Below are 14,024 nucleotides of genomic sequence, written 5' to 3' on the forward strand. Positions count from 1 at the left end.
TCTTTTCTCAATCCGATTTCTCACAGGAGTGTCTGTAGCAATCATAGATCAACCCTTCTTTTTTTCCTTTCCTTTACAATTCTTTTTTTGAGTTTAGGAAAGCTTCTAAATTGTTTTGGGCTGATAAAAAAGTCTGATGATATAGACGAATCAAGCATAACAACATTAGTATCAACTGAATTATTTAAATCAAAAAGAAGTGGAAAACACAATATGTTCAAATCTTTAATATTAGAAGCAGTGGGGTTTCAATTTGTTGAAAGATATGGATGTGCTAAATTCTCAGATGTAATTTTTAAGTTATTTTTTATACAACTATTTTTAACATCAAAAGGTCTATTTTTCACAGAACTGCACACAAAATCAATATCTGTAAACACATTGCTGTCATAAAGAAATATACTTGTTTTTTTAAATGCAGCTATAATGTTAGAAGGTGTTATGGCTTTTTAAAAAGCAAACCCTTGGTAAATTGTAAATGTTTTTCCAGGATTGTGGAGCATCCACGAATCGATTGCTGCACTATATGCAGTTTTGAATGGTCTTATAACACCCACATCCAGAGGCTGTAACTTGTGTGTGGAATGAGGTGGTAATGTCAAAATAGTCACTCCATGCTCCTTTGCTTTATTTAATACTGCTATGGATAAGTGAGCTTTGCAGTTGTCGTATATTAGTAATGATGGATTTTCTTTAATGCTCAATGAAAATCTTATAAAGTGATACATAACATCCAAAAAGATTTTACTGTTCATCCAGCCTGTTTTACATGAGAGCCCAAGAGAACAAGAAGGAGCTCCTGACAACATATGCTCCTTGAAATCTCATGGAAAAATAAGTACTGGTGCGAGATATTGTCCAGAAGCACTAATTATTACACAAATTGTGACAAGAGTTTCTCTTTCAGCACTTGTAACTTTGCAGACACTTTTAACTCCTTTCTCTGCAAGAAATTTAAAATCAAAATTTCATTAAGGTTAAAAATCCGTGTTCCATTTGTGAATGTTAGTGATCTTGCAAGAACTTCTTTTAATTTATCAAAAAACATAGCTATATTATAGACATTAAATGATGTTGCCCTAGTAAGAGAACATCCTTCAGGTGTTCTAAGGGACAAATCTGGATGTTGTTTTCTAAAACTGTTCATCCATTTGATGCCTGCCATTGAATCCTTGTACCACTTTTGTGGAATAATAATTTTAATAATAGTTGTAAATCTCAAAAGCTATACCTGGACATTCTTTTATTGGAAGGCCATAGAACATTCTTGAGCAAGTCAGAATATATTCCTTCTGTTCTAACTCTTGCTCATCTGTGAACATTCTTTTGATATAATAGTTCAAAGTCAATTTAATATTTTCATCAACCAGCATTTTTTTCCAATAATGACGAAGTGTTGCATATGGAATGTTGGAAGTTTTTGCTGTATCTCTAATACTTTTTCTTTTTTGAATTAAAATTAATGCTTCTTTCATACCTTTACTGGAAGTTTTTGCTTTTAAAGTAGTTCTTCTATACACTCGTTGTAACACATCAAATACTTGAAGTCAAACTTGATGATGTTTTTACGCAAGACAACGCTTTTTTAAACAAAGGTTACACTAAGTAAAAGTGAACTGCAGTTCACTTCTACCCACAAAGAAATGGCTTGTTCTTCCGCAAGCTGTGCAACTGGATTAAAGTGTTAATGTACAATAATTAAGTGTTTATAAATAAAAAAACAATTTGTTATAGATATTAAATTGTTTATTAGTTATTTTTCTATAACTATCTGATTAGTTTAAAATTGGATTGTCTTAATAACAGTTTCCTAATAATTACTTGGTAAAATTTTGGAGCTATTTCCTTGGCCTGTTTTAGCTATGGGATCAATAATTCACTCCTATTTGTGGCTCACTCCTACCCATGCTCCCCTATAGCTCTTATTACTTATGTGAAGTTAAAAAGTTTTTTATTTTAAATTTTAATTTATATTTTAGTTTTAAAACTTAATTAAATTGAAATTACGTTAACTAAATCAAAGAAACTATTAGATAAGATCTTTAAGTTTAAGATACGTTTACTTAGACTAAATCTAAACGCTTTATATATGTTAACCAGACTAGATTTAAACGTAGAGTAGACAAATTCTAAATGCTTTATATACTTATAATAATCCTATAATAGATGTTTGAATATAGACATTTTATATTTGTTTGAATATAGACGTTTGAATATAGACATTTCATGGACGTTTGTTCTAAACACTAATCTGGATTTCATTCTAAACAGATAATCCATCAAATATGAACGTTCTGTTGAAACGTTGTTTTGATGTTTAATAGACATTTGTGTGTTTATTGGCCTACGTTTGACCAAGTAGTCAAGGTATAGGCTAACAGCTTCATTTTTTCATTCTTATATTAATAATTTCATTCCAAAACTGTAAAAAAATTCTCTGAAGTAAAAGATGATAATCAGGTGAGTATAAGATGCATTTTTATTTCATGAAAAACCTGAAATGTGGAATAGTGGTATAAAAGATAATTGGCAAAAGCAAGGAGAAAAGATTAAAAGTCACCAGTGTGATTTTTAACACAAAAATTACTACATCGCCTGGAAATCAGCCTTTGAAGTCTTGAAAAATCTGACTGGTATTGATTCAGAGCTTGAAAATTCAATAAGAAATGAGGCATCTTAGTGGTTTGAACTTTTACGCTGCGTCCTTGACATCACTCTTCAATTAGCTTCGAGAAATCAAAGTTTTCGAGGTGTGTTAGCAGTTTATGTTCATAATAAAAATTTCAATGTTGCTTAATTGCAATCTAGACATAATATTTCAATGTTATGTTCATACTTGTGTAGGTTCATCAAACATGCTGGACGAGTATGATAATGGTAACTTTTTAACTGTGCTAGAGCTGTCGGGGAAACACAATATGACACTTCAGTTTAACCTAAAAGAAGTTTCTCGACATCAAAAATAAGGAACAAAAATGCAAGTGCACTATTTGACCTGGAAAACTTAAATTGAGTTCATTATGGCATGTGGTGAAACTGTTTTTGATGTTATTGTTGAAGAGGTCAACACAGCCATTTATTTTTCCATTATTATTGATGGAACTCCGGATATGACTCAAATGGAACAAACCACTTTCATTCTTAAATTTGTCTGCCTAGAATCTGACAACCAATGGATAGCATAAGAGCATTTTCTGAAGGTAGAAAGCCTGGAGAGAAAAATAGGTTCTGTAGTTGTGAAGCTGATTATAGGCGTTTTGGATCAAAACCAAATCGATTTAAAGAAATGTAGGGACCAGGGCTATGATAACAGTGCTAATATGTCCAGTGCAAAGGCCATCATTCTCGAGAAAAGTTCTCAAGCTTTGTTCATGTCTTGCAGTGCGCATAGTTTCAATTTAGCTGGCATTCATTCTGCAGAATCCTCTATTGTAGTCAAGAACTATTATAACAACATCCAATTATTGTATAACCTCACCAAATGTCCCAAACAAGATAGAGTGCGCGCATAGAGGCTGTCCGGCCATTATTGAAACAACCAAAAGAACAAATTAAGTCCTTCAAACTTCTTGAAGAACTTGATTTAGAAGATCATAAACTGACTTTAGTAAAGGCACTTAAAAAGTGGATTCAATCATTTGAATTCATTGTCTTGACTTCTTTCTTTGGTTGATGAGACAAAGTTTTTAAAGACTCTAATCGATAATCTTGACCAACTACATTCTTCTTAGTCCCAAATCCTCCAAGAAGCGAAACTGGTTGCATCTGGGTTAGCTTCGTTTGAATTTCAAAATGATTTTGTTGAGAGGAGGACAAGGTAAGGGAAAATACTTCACAGGGAGTTGATAAACACAGTCCACTTACACGAAGACGAATCAAACAGTTTAAGGTGAATGTATTTAATGTTGTCCTTGACAGGCTTCTCCAGCAGATAAGATGCAGAATGAATACAGCTCAAAAGACAACAATATTTCTTCGTTCATATGGTGTTCTCCATCTCCTTCTAGTGATGACGAAAAACTTAGTCAGAAAGAAAAATGCAAAGTCCTGGCAAATCTCTACCTAAATGATTTTAAAGAAGAGTTAATTGAAGAAATTTGTCATCTAGATGTTCTGAAGCGGTCAAATACTTTTGGACAAATAGAATCTTTTTCTTCTATCAAGTTGCTCAACAGAATCTACCAAAAAGAACTTCAGTCAATATTTCCATCGATCTGCATTTTGCTTTGCATTTTTAATACAACCCCGGTTTAAGTGGCTGAAGGAGAGCGTTTTTTCAGTAAGCTTGCTATCATCAAATCCAAATTGATACACAAACTTATGTTAATTTAATAAATTACCTGATAATATAAACTAATAAAATTATTTAATAAAAATTTCAAATGCCATTAATTTACTAAATTAATTAATTTACATTAATTTATTTTCATTCAAATGATTTTCACAACAAAATAAATTTCAACAAATTTTTTGTATGTATTTGTATCTCTTTAATTTAAAGAGTGCTTGTTTAAACTAAAAACCACAGTATTTGTATATTCATATATTGTTTTTTCAATATAAGTCAAACAAACTTATATAATGCAACACAAAAAATAGTTTTTCACCTGGTAATATTGATCCTTTAAGAGATGTCAAAACTACTTGATTTTTATTTTTAACAACAGGATCTTCACAAAAATAATTCCAGTTGAAACCAACAACGATTGAAGCGCTGCTTTTTTTTTTAACCAAACTTTTATCATAAACAAAATTAACTGAAAATGTTATATACATATTTCTAGTGAGCTTTCTCACCTAAAAAATAATTACAAACATTAAAGAGAGATTAGTCAGTTTCAATTTTTTCTGAAGTGGATATTTATTGACAGTATTGATATTATTCTTTAATCATTATATTCATAAATACATAAATATTGGCTGAATTTTGATCATCATTAACATAAGTAAACTTAACATAAAAAATTGACTTACCTTGAATAAAAGAGTTAAAGGAAACATTATAATAAGTTTTATGTTTATTTTTAGTTTTTTTAAATACATTTGCAATTATTCTTTAAATCATAACAAATATAATGATCAACCATTTTTATTTGCAATAGTTTAAAATAATTTTTATACTTTCTTAATGCGAATATACAGCAGTCTGTGGGTTAAACAAAAAAACTCTAAAAATATTTGACCTAATCTATCTAAAAAACTTGTTAATGAAGATAAAATGTATTGTTTAAAAAATACAAAATCTGCTATACACAAGGTCCGTATAAATGACTGCTAATACCTTGGATATATCTGTGTACAGTATTTAAAGTAGTATTAGAGGTTTGTAAAGCCATTATTTATCATCTTGGAACAATAATATCTAATCTTCAAAAAAACAAAACTAAAACACAAAACAGAATTTCAGAAGTTGAAACAAAAATTCATTTGCCTCAAGCTTTCAGTTATATAAACTGAACTCATATTCAGATACAAAGATATAAAGAATCATCAAAAGTACTTAATTTACAAGGGATTTCTTTCTACATATGTTCAAGTAATAAGTGACTTCAAAGGCATCCTTACGGATGTAGACTGCAATTGGCGTAGGCCTCCTCATGACACGAAAATGTTTTAAATTCAACATTTAACCAAATAACAGTTTAACCAAATAACTTATCAACATTTAACCAAATAACTTATCAACAATGATTGCCATGTTTTTGCAAAGTTTCATGCTTTGTAATAGTTGATTCAGCCTATTCTCTTTTAACTTTCTGTTTAAAGAGTATTTACTGCCAAAATAACAATCAATTAATTTTCAATAACACAATTAGAGCCACAAGAAAATAAATAGAATTTGCTTTTTGCTGTCTTAAAGCACATAAGACAATTCTTAAATTTTTTTCAATAGTATATATGCTTGTTTTGTTTTGCAACAACTTTTGTTATGTTTTGCAATAACTTTGATAAGAAAAGGGTGTTAGTGTAGATGAAAAACTTTTCATTAAAATATTTTTAAAAAACACCTTCTAACAAAGTTAACTCTAATTATTTTGGAACACAAACAAAGGTTTAATAATAAGAGAAATAGTAACATATAAAAATATATAGCTTGAAGACGTACCAATATAAATATAACACATTTGTAACTACAAAACAAAAATCAAAACAAAACACTAAAGCTAGCTTTTGATAAAATATTGATTTCTTGTTTCTAGTTTAGTACAACGTTTTTGCAAAGTTATTTTTGTTTGACTTGTTTCCATTACAAACTATTTTGTTATTCTTTGTAAAAAATTTTTGGTTGTTATTATTGATTCAGTAATCAATAATAAAAGCTATTGCAATCTCGTCTTAAAAACTGAACTAAGGTTCCCATGCCTTCTGTTAAAAGTTTCATATATTCACCTAACATTTTCATTCACCTATCTGAAAATGTTTAGTTAAATTGCTTTATTGAAATAACAGCAATTTAGGCGGGTCGAGTAATAGTGCTCATTACGTGAATCGCTGGTATAAGCAGTTCTGGTAACTATATCTTTTTTAAGTTTAAAAAATCACAATCAAAAAGTATTAACTATTGTCATAATGAGTGTAGAAAACATTTAACTTTTACTCTCTTGGGTTTCATAGTAGCTTAGTAGTTAAGAGCGCTGTTCTCTGTGGTAAGAACTAATGTTTCCAAATTTCTCCACTTTGTAAAAAATAAGTTTGTATTTTTAATTTATCATGCCAATTTTTTAAATAAAATGCAAAATCAATTTAAGCAAAAAAAAAACTTGAAAACTTTACAGAAGATTCAATAGTTTTCTAATATATGCATACATGTTAACAAACTTAACATATAAAATCTGCAAACTCAACTTGATTTACACACGTTTGCATATAGCAAGACATAAATATAATTTTTACATTTACATAATTTTAATTATTATTAAATGGATATGCACTGTATATAAAAGACACTATTTACAAGCACTGCCACCTTTATTTGCAATGTTAAGATAGCTCTTAAGAGACATTATGTCGAGCACATACTGTTACATCATGCTTGTGAACGACGTTTATCATTTATATGACTGCAAAATTGCATACTGAGCAATTTTATTTACTATATGCATTTATACTACATAATAGTGTCATACCTTTTTATGCACCTTCAGGACACCTAAACCAAAGACTATGCGTATCTTTAATTAGTGCTTGTTTATATCTTATCTGGGAAATTTATAATAACATTCAACAGTAAATAATACAAATATACTAAAAAGAAGTTAAATATTGTACTCACATTAACGATGAATATTTTGCCATTCCCTTGAACATTTGAATCATTCAAGCTTGAATCATTCCAAAGAAAGTGTTTCAAATTCAATAGCGATTCAGCTTGCAGAACAACTTTCACATTCTGGAGATAACTATAACACTCTGGATTTGTTGTTATATTTACAAGCAAATATACTTCTTGGCTACTAAATCAAATAAACATAAAATACTTTCAGTTTTAAATGGTTAAATTTCACAGATGATTTAAATAATTTTGAAATTCCATTAATAGCAACAAACAGATTTATACAGATTATACAAAGTTTCTAATAAAATAAGTTAAGAATGGCTACTCGGCTACAACAGCAAACATAGTGCAAAACAAAAAGTAAACTGCTGTGGTTATTTTTTATTTATATAAAAACAAAAATTCCATAATATCAATTTTAATAGTTTGGATGGATAAGTTTCCATATATAAGTTTAGATGGATAAGTTTCCATATATAAGAAAAATTTATTTGATTGTGAATTCATTATGTGCATACTAAAAATCAAGATTGTGAATTCATTATACTAAAAAAATACTAAAGCATACTAAAAAAAAAAATTGATTTTGGGAAATTTTTTATCTCACTCAAGTTTAATTTAAAAAGAACACAAAATCCATTTAAGTAAAAAAAAAAAAAAAAAATTTTTTTAAATAAAAGAAGACAAAATAAAATGGTTTATTATAAAAATAGTTCATTTTTTAGATTTATTCAAAGTTTTATATATAGTCGAAAGTGTTATCTTTGAACTATTTCTGTCAGTATTGTTAATTGCTACATGTTAATTAATTGTAAATAAACAAACGGTTCATTAACTTTTAACTTTTATAATTTCATATTATTTCAATTTTTGGTTTTTACTAATAATAAGAATAATCTAATTATTAATACTTATTGATGCTAAACCCTATAAAAATTGGCCTGTAAAAATCATGCCCATTATTTACAACAGGACCCATGAGAACTCTTTGGAAGTGTGGAAAAGTTTGGTGGAGCAACTACCCCACATAATAAAACTGAGAGGGTTTCGATTTTAAATGGTCGCTCTTTTAAAGACAAGAAAATTTTTAATGAAGTTTGAAATCTATTGATGAACATTGAATTAATAAATGGTAGTGCCAAAAAATTTATTTTTATAGATATTATTTCTTAAAATGGATCTAGTGATTATTTAAAATTTTTAAAATTTTGTTTCTGACCTCTAAGCATTTATTTTTTAGCTAAGGTTTAATTTTATTTTCATCACTATAAACTCCTTGTTGCGCTCACAAATATATGGTAAAATTACGACAAAGTAATAATTCTTATGTGTGTTTACTTGAACCACGTTCAAATTTATGTTCATTTGTAAAATAAAGTTATATTTGAATTTAAAAATATACAAATGTCTCACGTATGTATTATTAGGAGTCACAGTAACCCAATTGTTAAAACACTTTTTTTAAACATTAATTAAAATGTAGAAACAATGTAAAAACACATTGAAATGAAAAAAATTTGACATGGTTGCAATTAAAAACAAGGGAAAAATAGTGCTCCAATTGTTTCCAGGTACCTTTATAAAATAATACCTATTCTGTTGCTGACAGGCCAACATATATTAGGATGTAGACCTTGACTAAAAAAATCCTCACTAATGTTGGATATTAGCTTATTTAACATACAAAAACATCTGTCTAACATTTCACTACTTTAGGATAATATCTTTTGTATTGGCGACGTGAAATTTCAAAAAGTTTTGTAAACTTGCTCTTATTTTGATTTGATTTTGATTTTTTAAAGTTACAACACTTTGTAGCTTTACGCAAAAGTTAAATCTATATTTGGTTAATCACAGGAAAAAAACTTGATGCTCCACAAAAAAAATGTTCTTATCGTGGATGGAGCCTGAAATTACCTCAAAATTGGAAAAGATACTGTTTTTTCTAGTTTTATATAAAATTTGTTAAATATAAACCTATGCTATCATACTTCATGCTATTAAAATAATTAAGAGATAAGAACTCAAAATTAAGAGTATGATATTGTGCATAGCTTCATATAACAGGATTATAATATTTAGGTGTCTTTTGCTGTTAAGGAAGTTAGTTAAAGTACACCTGAAGTAATTAAAGCCAATCAAAAAAATTATGTGGATTAAATTAATTACGAAAGGAAGAAATTCATATTTTGAATAACAATCACATCAACCTAGCTTAAGAGAACATTAGTAAGATTTTTTAAACGAGCAGTCAATACGAGCAAAATTAAAAAAAAATAACTAAGAAATTTTCATTTTCTAATCATTATAAAAAAAGAGTAGAAGAATCAGTACAAGCCTTTGATACAAATTGTCAATTCAACGAATCATCAAAAAATCAGCATTGAGTCACTAAAACAAATATAATTACAAAACAGCCTTGGTCATACAATGCAACTATTGCAACCTTGGTTATACAATGCAACTATTGCAACCTTGGTTATTGCAACCATGGTAAAGCTACTATTGCAGCCTTAGTTATATAACTCAAAAACAGGGGAGTATTTATGAAGACCTTATTAAACGGTTGAAAATAAAAAAAGATGTAGCAATTTTCCTTTGTGCTACCGACTCTCACAATAGCTCTGACAAAATAGTGCAAGAGAAGGTATAATCATCAAATCAGAAAACAAAAAACTAGTCTTTGTTATTTTCAGTTGCACTAGTTTTTAATAAACAAAAACTTTAGATTAAAAAATGTTCTTTCTAGAAATGCTATTGATGCAACAAGCCTGAACAAGTTGGAAGAATTTTTTACTTAATTGGCGTTTTCTGTTGTCATAACAAAGAATCCTAATGCTTTTTATGTCGATAATGAAATAAATAAACTCAAGTTAAATTTATACTCATAATGATGACTGATGTTGATTTTTAAGTAATTTAGAACCAAAACTGCATAAAATCTCTTGAACATTTATACATTACCTAGAAAAGAGAAGCAGTTGAAGCTTTAAAAAAACATCATTATAAAAAAGTTTTTAACCAGTCTTTAAAGTAAATAATTTTCTTAATACTTATAATTCAATAGTCAAAACATAAAAAAGTTATTAAAATGGTTTAAAATTATAAATGTGTGAAAAAAGTTTTTGAAAAACTAACTTTAAAAATAGTGCTTTATTTTCAATTTCTTTTGTTATATGCAGTTTGCATATTACAAAATGCAAAATTAAAAGTAAAAAATTATTATTTTTTAAATAAGTATTTATTAATTTAACTATTGTAAACACCAATTTTATAAAGTAACAAAACATTTTCAAAGAAGAAAACCATAACCTAAAATAAAAAAAGCCTTAAACTGATAAATGATTAAAAATTGCTTTAGAGAACCATATTTAATAGTACTAACAGAAAACTCTAGACCATCACAAACAATAAAACTGCAAAAAACCTGACAAAAAAGACATTTAAAGCATACCTATACTACCTGAACCTTATGTCTCCTAAACACGAATCTCAATTAGCTTTAATAAGTATACTTGTATTAATAAAAAAGCATGATCATTAACACACTTAAAAAATACTCTTTTTTATCTTAGCACAAAAAACACAGCACTAAATAATTATTATATTTTATTAAACAAATTAATTGTTTAAACTATAAATAACATTAATTTAGCAATAATAGTTCTACTTACATATAACTATTGGTGGACAGCGTTGGTAATAAATCACAAACTAATAAAAATAATTTTAAGTATTAGTATTTGACTCTTGACTAAAAAACTTACTTAGAAAACTAATAATTGTTTTGCTTTTTTAAAGTAATTGATGCGTATTCTACATATTTCACAACACAGCATATTTGTTATCAGGTACATTTTGAGTTATCTATCAATATACGGTATTTAATATAAACAAGCTGTTGATTAAGCTAACAATATAGCATAGTCATTCTATGCATTTTATGTATCTTACAACATATAATATTTATTCTATGCGCAAAGCTCTACAAAATAAGGCTACTTACATTATAACCAAATGAAAGTGAAGTTCTTTAGATTATAAAAAAATTAAAATGATGTTATTTAGATTATAACCAAATGAAAATGAAGATATTTACATTATAAAACCAAATTAAAATGAAGTTATTTAGATTATAACAAAATAAAATGAGGCTATTTTGATTATGATATGAAAATGAGGTTATTTTAGATTGTAACCAAACAAAAATGAACTTAATTGTGGAGGTAATTTAAATTTGAAAAATAAATTATTAGTAAAATATAGCATAAGCTGAATTTACTACAGTAAAGTAAACTCGCTGAATTTACTACAGTAAAGTAAACTCACTGATTTTACTACAGTAAAGTAAGCAACAATAACATGGTTTTTTAAATATTGTGGTAATTTAAAATCAAACTCATTGTATTGGTCTAATAACTTCAATATATGTGCAACACCCATAACAAAACCAACACCCATAACAAAACCATCCTAAGCGAAAGTTGCACCAATTTTATTTTTTTCATTTACTTTCTCACGAACTTTTAACTAAATAGTTTTTCAGTTAAAAGTTTGTAATTAAAAGAATATATTATATATTAATATATATATATATATATATATATATATATATATATATATATATATATATATATATATATATATATATACATACATATATATATATATATATATATATATATATATATAATACATATATATATATATATATATATATATATATATATATATATATATATATATATATATATATATATATATATATATATATATATATTAGGGTGATGCAAAATTTTTAGGTTCAAAACTTTAGTTGTGTCTATATGACAATAGTATTTATTTTCCAAAATTTGGATCAAATCGGATGATATTTAGGGGTTGCCATGTTTTGTCACATTTTGGAATGAGGTTATAAAAGTAAAAAAAAAATTTATTTTATTAATTATTTATTATCAATTACTTATTATTATGTGGTGGATTGTGGATGTTTAATGTTAAACAATAATAGATCAATCATTTTCATCATTCAACAGTCATCTTCATCAGGGTAGACTTTGATGCAACTGGAAATTCTTTCTGGTGAAGATCAACCAATTGAAAAAGAAACTGCTTTTGGTTTTCATCTTTCGTAATGCTTTTGTTGAAGGATGTCATAAGTGCTATGCCTCGTTCCGCGCAATCGTTGACGACCTTCATTTGATGAACCTTGTGCTTTATTTCAAGATATGTTGAATCCATTTCCCACTCTGAAGATTCTTTCATTAAAAATGATTCAACTTTTTCTTTGCCATTCTTCAAAATTAGATTGAAAAGTTCTGTGGTGCGTTGTGTATCGAAGGAAGACAATGTACTGTGACAATTGAATGTGGCAGCATCACGTCTTTTGAGAGATTTCTATTTTGGCTGTTGTTTCAGGTTGTTTGCCATGTCTCTCTTGGTGTTGTTGTCGACACGGGAATCAAAGAAAGCCAATCCTATTAGATGTTCAGAAAAATACCACAGATGGCGATGAAAAGCTGCATTAATTACAATTCTACAATTTGGATATTCTTGAACTTGTTGAAGAAGCTTGGCATCATTGAATGGAGCTCATTCAGCTAACGGAGCTTCATTCCAAAACTGTCCATATATAAATGCCACAAAAAGACTTATGTCTATTATTCCTTTCTTATCCTTTGCAGTAATAACAAATTGATCCTGAAATAAATATATCTTCATACAATATATAGCTTTTGCCATCAAACGTGCATTGTGTGTTGCACCTGGTGCCCGAAACTTTAGATTTAACTCTGATGTTGCAGTTGATCCTCCAAGAAAAATAAGGCACAAATTCAAGAGTTCTAAGTAATCATCCCTGAGTTGTTGACCTTTAATTGCTTCACCATAATACACTACCATTTCTTCACGGAGTTTGAGAAAAAAATCGCAGTTATACAATTCTTCATTCACTATAGTGAACACCTCCTTGTTGATTGCTGGCCATTGGTTCTGGAAACCGTTAAAAATTCCAACTTCAGGTCCTCCACTGCTTCCAAATGCAGTCATGAAAATGGTGGAAAGCATGACTTCAAAGACATTGTGTCTGAATGCTATCCATATAAGATTACGGTCAAGATTCTGCTCTATTATTGTGCAGGCAACAATGTTAAACCCAATGTTGGATGAAGTAGTGTCAAAAACCAGTTCCTGAACAAGTTCTTCCAATTTCCAATCTTTAAAAGCCTTCATGCAAGCATCAGCCTGTTGTTCACCTGTACCTCGATCAATCTTTGGAACGCCCAGCAATTTTTCTACCCCACCACCAGTCACAAGGATGGCAATTCTATCCACTTTTTTTTGACCACCAGTGATATCAGGTAAGAGCATTTTATCCCAATGCAGAAGAAGTGGATCATCAGGAGAGAAATCAACCTTGTCAGCTGTAGTCAGCGCTTCAGGAACAGATCGCCTTTCTCTGCGGATTGTGCTGTACGAGAATGATAAATCTTTTAGAGAGTGACCAGAGCCTGAGCAACTGTTCCAACCACGAAGAGTGCACGGCGACCAGAAATATTAACACGATCAATAGACGATACAACATTATTTGTTAAAACTTTCATCTTCTTTTACGTTGAACCAATTGTGCTCAGTGTGCTGGAAGCGGAAGGAGTCTGATATTCATCATCATCTGAGGAACTTGAGCTACTTTTACTCACAATGTTACTGCTGATGAAGAAGAAATGAGTTCTATTTTTTCCATCAGCTC

The 14,024-nt window shown here is 28.6% G+C and overlaps 1 protein-coding gene across 2 annotated transcripts in view; it reads right to left on the minus strand.

The window, feature by feature from the left end:
• LOC136091555 (uncharacterized) overlaps positions 1–14,024 on the minus strand; it is a 57,482-nt gene that overhangs the window by 7,896 nt on the left and 35,562 nt on the right. For both annotated transcript variants that reach the window (XM_065819233.1, XM_065819232.1), the window contains 3 exons: positions 10,951–10,990; positions 7,274–7,454; positions 4,608–4,797 (listed from right to left, as the gene is read on the minus strand). In XM_065819233.1, the coding sequence (XP_065675305.1) occupies positions 4,608–4,797; positions 7,274–7,454; positions 10,951–10,990 (411 nt within the window). The remainder of the gene's footprint in view (positions 1–4,607; positions 4,798–7,273; positions 7,455–10,950; positions 10,991–14,024) is intronic.

Source organism: Hydra vulgaris, chromosome 15, assembly GCF_038396675.1.
Source record: "Hydra vulgaris chromosome 15, alternate assembly HydraT2T_AEP".
Lineage (NCBI taxonomy): Eukaryota > Metazoa > Cnidaria > Hydrozoa > Anthoathecata > Hydridae > Hydra > Hydra vulgaris.